The 15,215-nt window shown below is 46.9% G+C and overlaps 1 protein-coding gene across 6 annotated transcripts in view; it reads right to left on the reverse strand.

Annotated features, from left to right (window-relative positions):
• Window positions 1-10,458: 10,458 nt before the first annotated feature.
• Window positions 10,459-15,215, reverse strand: part of FTO (FTO alpha-ketoglutarate dependent dioxygenase) — a 353,884-nt gene continuing 349,127 nt past the window's right edge. The window contains exons 9-12 of one of the 6 annotated variants that reach the window (XR_006730336.1): window positions 14,545-14,672; window positions 12,082-12,179; window positions 11,535-11,672; window positions 10,630-10,702 (exon numbers count right to left, since the gene is read on the reverse strand). Coding sequence is in view for 4 of the 6 variants with exons in the window: in XM_045533190.1 (XP_045389146.1) it covers window positions 10,587-10,702; window positions 14,545-14,672 (244 nt within the window). In the remaining 2 variants the exon portion in view is untranslated. Of the gene's footprint in view, window positions 10,703-11,464; window positions 11,742-12,081; window positions 12,180-12,210; window positions 13,769-14,544; window positions 14,673-15,215 lie in introns of those variants that run through there. The other 5 variants (XR_006730335.1, XM_045533193.1, XM_045533192.1 and 2 more) reach the window with 5 other exon arrangements.

Raw genomic sequence — 15,215 nt, forward strand, 5'->3', positions numbered from 1 at the left:
ATAGGATCCCTCATCCCCCAAACACAGTGTTTATAAGGCAGCAGACAGCCTTCTTCATGTTCCTGCCCCCCTGTAGGAAGCGGTTACTCAAGAACAGGAAGTGGCCTTCCTGCAGCCGAGTCCCGTTAATTGCGGGTCTCATTCAGATGACAGCGGTGCCGGCAGAGTGAGCTCATCGTCCCTGCATTGATTCCTCGCCCTCCCTTGCCAGCTGGGAGCCCTCATGAAAGAACAATAGATTTATAATACGCACCAAACAAAGGCGTCGGGAATGAACAGCTCTTGGAAATAAGTAGGTCAAGACACAATCCATTTCCAAATTTAAAATCATGTTTGAAAAATGTACCTTTAATACAGGAGCCTGCTTTGGCCCCGTGGGGGAAGGTACGTCCAGTTTAAAGTTCCTGAGTGGCGGCTTTATCAGGTAGCCTGAAGTTTACCCTGGAGGTTAAGCAATAAAATGGAAACAAAAATAATTTAACAGTTTTGCAGTTAGTTTAACCCAGCAACGGCTCCTTAAATAGCTTTCACCTTCCTGGAGCTTACCGGCCTCATAAAGCTACAAGATGCATTTCAAAGCTATGAATTTGCTAAATAGAACTTCATTTCCTTTTCTTATTAGAGGTAATTAAATTTATTAGACGTCAGTAAAAGCCTTGTAAACAGAAAATATGAATGCTTATAAAAGTCTGCCCTCTCTTTTCAACCTAATAATTAAGATGCAACGAGAAAGCAGCTAATAACAGCTCATAATTTATGAGGTGCCATTCAACCCTGAATCTGAGACATATTGTAGAGGTATTAAACACTGAAATGAAAATAATACCCACTGAAACACATTATTTATTAAATACATAACCACTCGGAGAAATAAACACATCACACAAAGAACCTGATATTTCTGATGGAAACAGTACATATATCACCCCTTGCTTTGGCTATATTGCCCATCAAGTCAAATTCTTAAATCAAAGTCACAACTTGTTTAAATGCAAACTGCCTGTGGCAGCCCAGCAAGCCCCAAATTTCCACTAGACATTCACCTTGATAGGGGTTTTCAAAGACTGAGTCACTGTGAAGTTTTTTGCATTATGATTGTTTTTAACATTCTCAAAAGAAAAGAAATCCCCCGGCAAGGATTACAGAAGCACAACAAGAAGAGAAGAGAAAGATTCTAAAAAGAATAGTGAGAATTATACATTAATGAAAAAGCGGCCCATCCTCCAATGCACGTGAATTTAGAAGCAATACCCCCCACCCCACCCCAATGACGTTATCTAACCCCATATGGAAGTTTAAGATTGTACTTTACATCTTTATCAACTTTCTGCTAAAACTTGTACTTGGAGCTCTTTAGAATAAACGATTATGGAAACTTTAGATATCATATTTCATTGATTCAAAGAGTCCCTTGATTTTAAGGTCCATCATTATTTTATGTATCACTAAGAAAGGAAAAAAAAAAAACCCACTGCCAATTAAACTATGACATGTCATCATCGTAAGATGCACCCTGATGTCAGAGACATTAAAACTGAAAAAAAAAATGCACTTTAGAATCCACAAAATACAGTCCATAAAACTAGATGATGTGTCTTAAAACTGTTACCTTGGTTCTGCTATGTGAATTATATCTCAGTAAAGCTGCTATTAAAAACGTTATTTTGGACTTAATGTTGAAAAATCCTAATACTCAATTTTGTACAGAGTAGTCAAGAAAGGGCTCACTTTGAAGGTGACAGTTGAGGAAGGACCTAAAGGAAATGAGGCAGTGACCCCCAGGGCTATCTGGGGAAGAGGATTCTGGTAGAGCAAAGAGCATGTGCAAGGGCCCTGGGTGGGCGTGTACTTGGTGCAGGGAGAGATGGCAGGGAGGGGGGAGTGGGTAAAGAGGGTCACAGGAGATGAGATCAGAGGGGTGACAGCAAAAATTAAAGTTTCCTCTAGTTTTCTATGATGCTGAACAAAAAATTTCTAAATATTCTTTAAAAGATCATTTGGAGAGAGTGGGGTTATCCATCAATTTCACTCCAAGACCCCACCTTTATAGCTTTTAGAATAGTTCCAGAATCAGTTTGCCTTGGCATCCCTGCCATCCTTGATGGTGGTCCTCCCCAGTACCCCCGCCACACGTAGATACAATGCTTGAAAGCAGTCCCCCCCTCCACCTTGGTTTCAGAGGCGACATGTTAACCAGACAGCCTCCAAGCTATGAAGGGCATGGACTGCTTTCAAACAGCAGGACTTCTGAGACGGTACCTTTGTGTTTCACCAGGGATCCGAAATTGCCCTGTTCTGTACAAAAATGCTCATGTGGAGGCTGCCTTCCAACCCAAAGTTATCACCCAGCACCAAAGAGCAAAGTTTCTCACTCAAAAAGCCAGGTTTCTCATTCAATAATAATGAACATCTTCTAGCAATTACTATGAATCGGGCACTATACTAAAAGTTTCGTGCAGTTTTGTTTTTTACCCTCAGACAATCCTATGTCACAGATGTTGTTAGTAGCCCCATTGTACATACAGAAGGGTAACTGGAACACAGAGAGGTTATGCAACTTGCCCAGGGTCACACTGCTGTCCGTGTGTGTATAGAGGGCTCTGGAATCTGAGTACAATTTACCCCAAAGCTCAGGTACCTCAGCACTCAGCTATAGGGCATTGTTCTCAAATGGCAGTGGCTGGAAATAACTCTGTCTCCTGCCTTTCCAGGTCTGGTATCTTCTCTGTTTGGTGGAATCAGTAACTTACATGCAATTGAACGTGTTGCTAAGGTCAAGTTGGAAGAGACAGAGGTTAAATGCTCAGGCTCTGGAGCCAGCTGCCCGGGTTTGAGTCCCACCTCTGCCAGCTACCAGCTGTGTGACCTGAGCAAGTCACTTAGCTTCTCTGTACCTAAATTTCCTCACCTGGAAAATGGAGATGAAAGTCATAACTACTACGACACCTGGGAGCCTATTGTTCCCATCCATGGGCATCAAAAGACACTTAGGAGCAGAGTCTTGGCCAGCGTATCCAAAATACATTTGGTTAAAAGGCAAGGTTAGCTTGCCAGAGGTGACCAACCCAACCATCCTACCTTGTCTGAAAGAGGCTCACCCCAGTGACTGGAGAGAGGGGTTTGGGTTTCCTTCTGGCAGGATTCGTGAGGATGTGCAGCAACATCCAAGGGCAGTCCATTCACTTGCATGAAGTTCAAAGCGTGGGCAGACATCTGTGCTTCAGGAGTGGAGTCCCACCTCTCGATGGGTCCATGCATGAAACCATGTACACTGGAAACCTCTGAGAACCCCCTAGTGACCTGCCATGCTGGAAGCCCGCCTATGTCTCCTGGTCAGTTATGTTGTTTGGCTTTTTATTTTGGAATAATTATAGATTCACAGGAAGTTGCAAAAAAATATACGGGGAGATCTTATGTACTACTTACTCTCCATTCCAGTTTCCCCTGATGGTAACATTTTACATAGCTAGAATACGATACCAAAACCAGGAAATCAACACAGCTAGGTACCAACCATAGAGCTGAATCGGAGTTGACTAGTTTTACATGCAAGTGCATGCAGGTGCATGAGTGCACACACAGTTCTGCACGACTTTATCCTATGTGTAGATTCGCACAACCACTGCCACAATCAAGATACAGAACTGTCCCATCATCACCAGGCTCCTCCGCTGCAACCTGTTTACAGCCACTCCCACCCCTCCTTCCTCCCCCTAAATCCTGGCACCCACTAACCTCTTCTCCAGCTCCATATTTTCATGATTTCAAGAAGGTTACATAAATGGAATTATACAGAATGTAACCATTTGAGATTGGATTTTTTTCTCAGTGTAATTCCTTTGAGATCCATCTGGTGGCTTGTTCCTTTTCACTGCTGAGTAGTATCCCATGGTCGGGATATACCAAAGTGGAACTATTCACCTATCGAAGGGGTTGTTTACAGTTTGGGACTATGGGGACTAAAGCTGCTACAGACATTCATGTACAAGTTTTGTGTGAACGTCAGTTTCATGCCTCTAGGACAAATGCCCAAGAGTGCAGTCCCTGCGTCGTACGGTCAAGTGCATGTTTAGTTTTCTAAGAATTATCAGACTATTTTTCAGAGTGGCTGTACCATTTTACACTCTCACCAGCAGTGTATGAGTGATCTAGGTTCTCTGCATCCTTGCCAGCATGGGGTGTTATCACTAATTTTAAAATTACAGCCATTCCCGTAGGTGGGTGGTGATACCTCGCTGTGGTTTAATTTGCCTTCCCTAATGGCTAAGTATGTTGAACATCTTTTCCTGGGCTTGTTTGCCACCTGTTTATCCTCTTCCGAGAGATGTCTGGACAGTTTTCTGTCCGGTGCTGGAACAGATTGTTCTTCAGCGGAGCGCCAGGTGATGTCCCCAGCTTGTGTTTAGAAGCCACGTGGTAACTTTGATTCTCTGTTGCCATCTCCCGCACCCCCACTGCAGGCTGTGCGCTCCCCGAGTGCAATTTGGGGGTGGGATCCATATGCTATGCGGCCCTTTTGTGTGTGTTTGGTGAGCACAGGCAATTGAACTCTCCAGTGAATTGTTTATGATGTGACACCCCGTCTTAGTGGCCTTGTGACCCCAGGCCAGTGGCATCTGACTTTAGTCCAGTGTACCAAGTCCATGTGCACCAAGCCCCTCCAGTCTTCCTTCAACCTCCATTGGCTAAAACCGCTTATCTTTTGTGATTCTTCTCTCTGGAGCTGGGCTGGGCCCGGGCCCCTATATTGAATGCCATGTGGGTTGGCTGGGTCCTGACCCCCACTATGGCCTTGCTACACCTTCCTTGGGGCGCTTCCTCGCAAGATCCCTCTTTAACCAAGACTTCCTGTAGACCCCCTTGGCTAGCAGGCCCCAACCACCAGCTCAGATGCCTTGGCTAGCACATCAGTGCCTCCTTGACCAAGTGTCTCTTTGGGACATTAGTTTTGGTGACCAAAGTCTCCCCAGCCCCACCCATTCTTAGCTTATCTTCTTACCTGCTGCTAAGGTTGCACCATGATCATAGTCAATTCACCTCACACAGTACCAGAGCCATGAAAAACTTTAGGACGTGGTGCAAAACTGGGTGTGGCTGGTAAGAGGCAAGTTTTCGGAGGTGAAGTTGGAGAGAGGTTGGGGGTAGATTGCAAACAGTCTTGTAAGCTATGGCCAGAAAATCCAAGGGGGAAGGGGGATTGGGGAGATTTTAAAGCAGAAGATGGTGATGATCAGATTAATTTTGCTTTAGCAAATAGTCCACCAACTAATGTCTATTGAGCTCCTATTATGTGTCAGATAAAAGTTAGCTGGATTGACAGCTAATAAATACCAAGTGATCTGGGGGCAATGCAGTGTTATCATGAGTGCTGTGGAACGTAATAAAGTGGAAGTAAAGATTTAATCCTGTACGTCCTTCCCTAGTCCAGTCTTTCATAGTCCAATATGGAAAGCAAATTTGACAAGTAAAATTGTATTCATAATGACGCTGGTAACAGAGCAAATGAAAATGATCAACATGGAATGACTTGCACGTGACTCAAGGATTTGGGTGGCAAGAGAGGCAGGGTGGAAGGAGAGCACCAAGGCGCCCCTGGGGGCTTCGGGCGGTAGAGGCCGCAAGGAGGCGAAGTGAACCGCACAGAACCCCGCAGGACAGAGAACGAATCAACCAACGACAGCGCAGCTCACCGTGCAACCAGGCCACTCTGGGATTCTTAGCTGTAATTATAGCACCATGGCTCCCCACCCTCGTGGGATGGCTTCTCTGTCTAACTCAGGCGTCTTTCATCCAGGACCAGCCTTAGGTTTTGCTCCTGGGTCTAGCTGATCCTTAATAGTGTTGCTCTTGGATGCTTTTTTTCCACATTTCTGCACAGTGAGGTGCTGGCGTATTTTGGTTGAGGGGACCCCTAATGATAGTTATCATCATAATTTATATGTGCTGAGTAATTAACTAGTACTAGACATGATGTTGATCACTTAACACGCATGATCACAGGTGATACGACAACCTTCTGAGCTAGGCTACAGGGCAGCAAACCTTTTCTGTAACGGGCCAGGGAGTGAATATTTGAAGCTCTGTGAGCCCTGCAGTCCGGCACAGCCACTCAGTTCTGCCGTCCTCGTGTGAAAGCAGCCACAGATGACATGTAAACAGATGAGCATGGCTGCATTCCAATAAAACTTTATTAAAACAGGTCAGGGGCCACATTGGCTGTGGGCTGTACTTTGCTGAGTCCCACTCTAGATTTTACTGTTGTGACTTTTGCTTGATCTGCCAGTGTTTTGAATGATGAATCTTGGCCTCTTCGATTTTAATATCCTGCATCATAAATTCCAATGGTTCCTAAGGGCAGTTAAAATCACCCAAATCTTGGGTGGACCTCTGTGGCCCAAGGAAAAAATAACTCATAGCACACAAACTTTTCTAGACTCACAAAGTTTCTCCTTTCTGGGCTGGGATCTGGGCAGTTAGGTTGTTCCTGTTCTTGTAAGTGACTTGGAACCAGCTTCCTCTTCAACATACCATGGGATATTGAAAGTGAATTTGGGAGCTGAGTTCAAGAATGTTCAGTCTTCCCAGATCTCAATAGACATCAAAAATTGAAATCCAATTTCTACAATTCACCTAAAACAACTGAACTTCTCCCATCTGGGCTTCAAGTGCCCCATCTGTAAAATGGGTGTTAAAAACTTCTCTTTGGGATCCATGCCTTTGCAAATGTGGTAACCATTGCTTCTTTGACCAAACTGCTCTCCTACCTTAGGCTCTGTATTAAAATGATCAAAGGGCAGAAAGCAGAAATGCTGGTTAAGAACAGGACAGGCACCTTGTGTCTCTAGTACAGAGTCTGGCATTTAGGAAGGCATCAACAAGTGTTTGTTAGATGAATCCATTCTGGCTAAGGCTGAAGAGTCAATACTACCAAGAGCTGGCAATATGGCAGCCCAAGGAGGGCCTGTGGCCTCGGTTAGCTTCCTCCAAAGTACCTTCGGCTCACCAAGCTATGTCCCAGCAAGGATGCCCCTGACACAGCCACACTTCTGTTCCTTCGTGCTGGGCACAGAGTTTTGCTGGCCCAAGGCTGTCAAATTCACTTCGATTTTGGCCTCAGCTGGGCTTCATGCTTTCAGAAAAATTTCCCCCACCGCCTTTCACTCGAGCGCCTTGGCAGGGATGCCTCTCCCATTCTGCACGCACAGCTCACTTAATGGGCACAGAGAAATGGGAGAAAGCTCGGGAAAAAAAATAACAACCTGACCCCGTCTAAACCTTGGGAAATCTAACAGGGTCTGCATCTCTTTGAAAACTCTAACACAGGCATTTCTGGTCGAAGTGAAACCATGCTTTCCACGGAGGACTGGAGACAGCAAATGGAGCTTTAGTCATACACAGTTAGTTTCAAACTTATGTTGCTGCTCACAGGGAGAAATCAATGTATAGTATATTAAAAACAATCACTGCGGCCCTTAAATGATCCAATAGTTTAGCTTTGAATGCATTCAAGCTAATGGGGGCTTTAATGGCTTCTGACAGATCATTCCATTGATCAAGGGGCATGTATGAAATACGCTGCTTACTAAACTCTGTTTTGATTTGGAGAAAAGAAAACTAAACGTCCACGGTAAACATGGCTTGATTGTTCACATGTTCACCAAGATCTCTCTCAGCCTGACCCTGGTCGGGTGCAGAGGAGGGGAGGACACGGGAATCCTATATACCTGGTTTGCTTTTTTCCTGACTGTAATCAAGGCATAATCAACTGGAAATCTCTGTGTGCAGAGTTGGGGGGCAGGGGGAAGGAGGGTGACCAGAGTCCCGTTTTCTGTGTTGGATGAGTTACGAGCAATAGCTTTAGCTGCTCTGAGAAATTGATTCATCCCTTGTGGGGCTTGGGGGTTTGTAGGTTAACTGTGTTTGCTCCAAACTGGAACAAACTGAATTCCCTATTGGAAAGGATAACCAGGTTTTTCAGTTGGGGGGCAGCAGTTTTTGCAAAGAAACACATGAAAACATGCTCCCTCCATCCGTGTGTCCCGAGGCTCCAAGATGATTTTACCAAGTGCTGAATGTACCTCTTACTCAGGTATGGGGTTTCTCACCAGTGCGTGGAGTCTGAAAAAATTAAAGACGAGGCCTCAGCATTACTCATGGAGGTTATTCTTGTGCAAGAGATGTTTCTATTTCTCCATGCTCTGGCGGCCTGCTGTGGCCTCGAGAGTGAGCCATATGCCACTGCTGTGTCAGACGGGCCCTGCCTGATCAGAGATAATAAATGTGGAAATTCTTCCATTACCCACCGAAATTAAACAGGTTTCAGAAATAAATAATGATAATCCCCCTCCACCGGACTTGTGCAGGACTTTAGCATTGACAAAGCCCTTCCAAATGTCATCTCCTCTCGCTGGCTACACAGTCGTGGAAATTTTCACCTGTGGGGATTGATCTGGCTCGTAGACCCTTCCTTCTTCTCTCCGAGGCTGGGAAGGGTAAGTGGGGTGCCCTTGAAATCGACACCACTGAGAAAGTGATCATCTATGTCTTTAATCTTTAATACCAAGCAAGACTGCGCAGAGGAGCTTCATGCCACAGTCACTAACCAGGTGGGTCAGAATTACCCCAAGCACACAGGGTCTGGAACCACAGTACTTTTCCGAAACTTCCTGTAGAATGGCCTAGACCCTTGTGTCCCCACCTGCAGGGCACCTTGCTGTCCCGGGCCAGCACGTCCCATCTCTCAGCAGGAAGCCACTGCACTTACCAGATTAGAAACAAAGGGAAAACCCTCACGCTAGAAGCGCTTCATTTGTATTGGTGCCATGTTTAGTCGGTGGCTTTTGTAAAATTGATGAATTTTGTCTAAAGGCAAGTGCAGACAGGCAAACAGATCTGTATCTGCTGCTATCCATTTAGCTTGACACACATGTGCAAAGGAACTGTTTTACCCCGACTCTTGAAGGATTGATGAAAAGTAAATGCAAGCCAAGTCACGAGCTGCATCATTGGAAAAGAATCACTGAATCTAATGTGGGAGGTTAATTAATGCTTCCCTCCCCTTGAAATAGACTGACCCTGGTACTTAGACATTCAGAGTCAATAAACAATTGTTGTACACAGATCATCCATTAGAAGGTGACGGTAAGAATTTTTTTAAGCAAATCTAAAATTGCAATGGGTGACCTAGTCCCGCTGTAGTGATGGGAGTCCTGAAGCATCATTTTTCATAGTATCTCATTTATAAAAAGTTCCATGCCGCCTGCCTGGCAGAAAACGGAAGCCGTGAAGAGCAAATGGGATAACATGGGCTGGTAACATAACATTCTTCTTAAACAAACCACAGCTAGCTTTAGTCTCTGTGAATATTTTGGATACCACCAAATATTTTTCATCATAATAATTTACATGCATGGTGTGATTATTAAGTGCCAGACATGATGTGAAATCACTTAATATACATGATCGCAGGGGATACAGCAATCTAATGAGCTAGACATTATCATCAACCCCATTATATAAACAAAGACTGGAGCACAGAGAGGTTAAGGGATTTGCCCGAGTCAATAAGCTACAACTGTCATCGCAGGAAACTGGGTTAATAACAATAGCCAGGACCTCACTGAAGACCTGTGTGTGCCTGGTACCGTGGGAAGCATTTTATGTACACATTAACTTTCCGAATCTTCACAGCCACCTTAGCTGGTGGATTACTATTAGTCCGATTTTGCAGACGACAGAACAAAGGTTTGAAAGAGTGGGCAGCCAGCGAGTCACACACAGAGCCAGGACTCACCCCCAGCGAAGCCTGCAGCCCGAAGTGCCTACTCCCCACTCAGGAATCAGAAGCTTCGGAAAATCTGATGAATGACAGCAATATGGACAGAGCACAGGGTGCAGAGGGGACCCGTTTCCGACTGCAGGAGGGTCTGGGCCAGACATCAGGAAGAACTTGCCCCTGGAAGGTTCTGAGAGAGGGAGGGGGAACTAGAACTGTCCTGGGAGAATGGGGGCCGGTGGGAGGAAGGATTATTATGGGAAGGCAGTGCTTGGGAGCCAGGCTGAAGAGCAGCCTGAACATTCCAGATGGGGTGTAGGGGCTGACATGTGTCCTTGTTAATGAGAGAGACAGGAGAAGCCCACCCTGCAGATACTGTGCCGGAGTTCCCAGGCGGCTCTGGAATCTATCGGGTGCCCCAGGTGAGCAGGTGTACTGCTCTCCCTGACCACCACTGACACGTGTGCCCCCCACACAGCAGCGGCCCTGGGCCCCCTCGCTGTCTTGCAGGAAGTCATTATTGGCCAGCTCTCCCTCCGCCTCCCTCCCCTCCCCATCCTCTCCAACTGCCCGGCTTTCCCTACAGCCGCAATCATCGCAACACGCCTGTGCCTCCCCCCTCCCTTTATGGTTGTCAAATTGATTTCACCACCGCGATACCTATGGCTCCCAATGAAACTTAATTAAAAATACCATTTAATCACAAAGTAACAAAGGCAAACTGGATAAACGGCATTACCACTTCAGCGCATTTTAATCCGCGCCGCTCCTCTCCATCTGAATCTGTCTGGATGCGAATTGCCTTTTCACATCAGAATCCCCTTGTCTTCCATGCGCTTGCCTCTGACAGATCTCCAAAATAAACAGTATTTAGCGTGGCATGGATCCAAATGTATGCAATTTGCCCAGTGGTAAAATCAGCCTTAACTAGAGCAGGGGAAAAAAAAAAAAAAAACAAGTTGCATTCGAAAATACCTTCCTTCCCTGGAAACATACAAAAACCCTCCTACTGAATGTGGGGTCCATTAAATAGGGCCTACGGAATCTCATTTCTAGCATCCCTCGATTCAGTTAGTGATGGATTTAGAAGCTTATTACTAAAATTGTGTCACAAGCAATGCCATGACCCTGCGCTTTTCTTTTATGTCTAGAAAGCTCTCAGGGCTGGCGGCCGCGGGTGAGAGCGGGAGGGTGCACGCTGCCGGGCGCAGAGGTGCTGCTTGGAGCCCGCACTGCAAACGGGAGGGACCTGGAGGGGGTCTCGGGCCACCCTGCCCACCTTCCCCACGAGGGGACATTTCCAATTGGAAAGCCGCTCCTTTGGACTGAGCCATCTGCTCTCTCAGAGACCCCTTTGGAATCCAGACAGTAGCCAGAGTGATGGTCTAAAGCATAAAAATATCTGATCAAGTTAGCCCTCCGCCCGTCCTTTCTGCATAAAACCCTTCCATGTTTCTTGGGGCGCATGAACCAAAGCCCTACACCTGCCCCGCCTCCTCCTTGCCTTCTCTGCCCTGGCCACAGCGCCCTTTCTCTTCCTTGGGCACCCCTACCAAGCACTCTTCTGCCTCGGCCCCGCTGTCCCTGTCCTGGAAATCTCTTCCCTCCCACCTCCATTCTCCTGATCTAGGCCCCCTTGGTCCTTCACCCAGTTGGTTCCCGTCCTGGCACTTGCAGCCATCTGGAGTGATCTCGTTATTTATTTGCTGGGTACTGTTTCCCCACGGCGGGGTGGGTTTCTGTTTCGGTCACTACATACCCCTGCACATCCACTAGCGTGGAAGCCCCTGGCGGGCAGTGATCTGTCCTCGGATCCGAGGTGCTGGCCACCCTGCTGAGCCGTGGTAGGTGCCAGGAAAGGTTTGTGGGAGGGAGGAAGAGAGGAAGGCAGTGGCGCCTGAGTGCAGAGGGATGTCCTGGTCACTTTTCGCAAGACAGCAGGGACCTGAGGCGACTGCAGGGAAGCCTGGCGGGAAAGCAGGTGGGGGCTGCGGCCCATGCGAGGCCATCCCGGGACCAAGGCTGCCCCAGCCCCCTCGGCCACACAAGTCGGGGGAGGGAGCGAATTCTGGACCTGTGTTCCCTGCAAAGTCCTTCCCCAGTTCGCAGGGGAGAATCAGGCCTTCCCTTGACCTTGCAAGGACATGAGTGGATTGTCACTGCCCCTGCCAGCCACCTTTTTATTGTCTCTCGCCCCCCTCCTTCTTCCCACCGGAACCCTCCCCAGAGAGCATACGTGATCCTCAAACATGCCGCGCTCATGCTCACAGGAAGCCGCCACGTCTCCTGAGAAAATGCGACCTCACCTTTTGGACTCACTTAGGCAGTGGTTTCTCCAACCTCGCTGCACGTCACCTGGCTCCACCTGGGCCCACCCTGACCCGCGAGGCTGGCCCCTCCACCGCTGTGCAAGGAAGAAGACAGCAGAACCTCTCTTGGTGTCTTATCTCATCCTTTTAATATTTTTATTGTAGATGAATACTTTACGATGCACACGACGTTAGTACAAGCAGTCCGTGAACAGAGTTCAAGAGTAATACACAAATACTGAGGTGAGCACTAAACATGATTTATTTCTACTACAGGGGAGCAAGCAAGCGGGTTTGGAGAGCGAGGACACGCAGGGGCAAAGCAGGTGGGGTCTACGGCAGGTGACACCGGGGAGCGGCAGGGCCCAGGGCAAACCGCGGAGGGTCCGCGCCCCACCTCGGAGCGGGAGGACACTACTCGGCGCGTCGCCATGCTAGCACGGGGGCCTAGGGCTACTGGGTGTTCTGGATTCTAAAGAGAATGCAGACATTTGTATTTTATGTGAAATCTCCCAATTTTTCCATACTGGCACCTAATGAAATACGACAAAGAACAAACATCCTGGGGGTTAAATGACACACTGGGCTGGATAGCCTGAGGGTGCCCAACCTGTGACATCCATGCGCCACGCACCCCTCACCCCTCACCTCTGTTCTTTCATTTCATCTCCGTACCAGCCCTATGAGGCAGGGCTTCACCTCTCTGTTCCTGGTGAGGAAATCGAGGTGCAAAGACATCAGGGACTTAATCCAAGGTCTGAGAGACTCGAGTCTCAACATGAAGGGACCCTGGCTGCCTTGTGGAACACGACTTCTCTGTGGCTGTTACCTCCACAGTGACGGGCACAGGCCTTGACCCACTGAGACTCTGACGGCAGGAAAGAGCTTGCTCTCGGTGCACCTCCCAGTGGGCAAAGGCTCTTCAGCTCCTCAACTACTGTGAACAACTACAGGAGGAGGCAACAGCGGAGAGGGGCTAACTATTCTCACGATTTCTGGGGACACCAGGGGGCAGGAGCCAGGCCGGAAAGGGGGAGACGCGTTAATGGCATCACGAGACGAAACTGGCACAGGGACTGAGTAAAGGAGAAGAAAACACCTACACCCAGGTCAGCTTACTGATATATGATGACACTGATATTTACCGGGTATTTGACTACGTGCCAGAAATGGTTCTAGGTCTGTACTAGATTATCTCACTTAAACTTCACCTTGGGAGTTGGTGCCTTTAGCGGATCCTCATTATGCAGATGAGGAAACTAAGGAACAACAACGTGCCAAAGGTCACGAAAGCCAGTGGGAGTCTTCATCCAGGCGCCCTAAAACCAGAGCCCAGATTTTACCTTCTAATCTCCATTGTCTCTCTGATGCCCCAGTGTCACCAGGGTGGGGCACTGGGTTCTCCAAGCCTCAATTCCAGCTGTCACTACAGGTCAATGGGGACTTATAGAAAATACTGTACTATGCTGGTTAAATCCATGGAGCGACGTAAAGGGGGCTGCGTCTCTTTCATTAGATCTGGGATTCCCCCTCAAGACAGGATACCAACTTTATCTGAATTGTTAACACTGCCTTATTCCTGTGTGCAGAGTGTAGGGACTCCTAACTCACACTGTGACTCAGGCTCCTCGTAGAGAAGGGAAAGAGGCTCCTCTTCCATGAGTTATTTCACTTTTAGTTTCTCCTACGGGGATAGAGGGCATAGAGAATTGGAAAAGATGAGTTTTAAGGCTAAGCAAATAAAAAAAAAAAAAGAGAGAATTGGGAAAAAGAATTCCTGCTTTCAAACTTTTTATAGACGTATTGTCCAACAGCACTTTCTATAATGATGAAACTTTTCTATATCTGTGCTGTCCAATATGGTTGTCACTAGCCACATGTGGCTATTAAGCACTTGAAATGTGGTTAGGACAGCTGAGGAATTGAATTTTTAATTAAAATTAAAACTGAATTTAAATTTAAGTAGCCACAGCTAGCTAGTGGCTACCATTGGACAGCACAGCCTCTAGGTATGGTGAGAAACTGGGATAGATGCCTCTAAGTTCTGTCTTTCACCAGATGACTGGTCCACTCTAAAGTCTCTGAAAAAGCTTGGGAAGGAGGAAAGTAGGTTAGATTTTGTCACATGCTGGGCTCGTCCCTGTGGCTTTCGTTGGCCCTTGGTGGCTGATTGGCTCACATTAAAAAATCCAAGTGGGGAAGTTTTTTGGGGGGACAGTTCTTATTTAATAACAAATCAGACTATAAGACTGTGTCACTGTTAAACATTTAAAAATTCATGAGCTCCATTCCCTAGCTGTTTCCAACTGGGACTCAGGTGCCATAATCTAAGGGCCAAGAGAAGTCTACACTGCCCTAACCCAAGCCCACGACAAGGTTGGAGGAGAAAAGCCAAAGACATATTCTTCTCCTCCACCTAAGACTCGTGCTCCTTCTAGGGCTTTGCTTCCAGAAGCTGACCTCTGAGTTCTGAAACGATGTCTGTGAGATCGAACGGCAGAGGCATCGAAGGATCCTCCTTTTCCCAATATGGCCGACACTCTGGCTTCTGGTCCACGGGCAGAGTTCGGGCAATTCGACACTGGCACCTGGAAGACGAAGAATGGAGAATTAATCCATGGGAGGAAACTCCTAGAAGACCTGTGGGCCCATGGGAAACTGGGAGCAACACTGGTGAATGCTTCAAAAACGATCCTCTGTGGTGAAGGTTGAGGTGATGATGGGAACGAATGAGTTTGCAAGGCAGAAAGCAGGTTTTTACAAGAAGGAAGAATTGTTCCTCTTGGTGATGGGACGTGCTTTTGTTCAATCCCCAGACTTGTATTATCTCGAGTGGCTTTGTAAAAGCCAATCATCGGGGAAATTCAGTTACTCTGCCTTTAAAATGGTGAATTATTTTTTCATTATCTCAACTGTTATTTAAAGTGTGTGATTAAGCCATTATCAGATTTGAATGTTTGTGGGATTTCGATGTATTACTAGATTACTGGGAAAGATTAAATTGAATTTACTGCATTAAAACGTCCAAGAATAGATTAAACAATATTACAGACCAGGATTGACTTTGGAGATCCTGGAGATTTACAAGTGTCCCAGCTTGCTGTGCTCAGAAAAAGGCACTCCAAGGAGAG

The sequence above is a fragment of the Lemur catta genome, chromosome 20 (genome assembly GCF_020740605.2).
Source record: "Lemur catta isolate mLemCat1 chromosome 20, mLemCat1.pri, whole genome shotgun sequence".
Taxonomy (NCBI): domain Eukaryota; kingdom Metazoa; phylum Chordata; class Mammalia; order Primates; family Lemuridae; genus Lemur; species Lemur catta.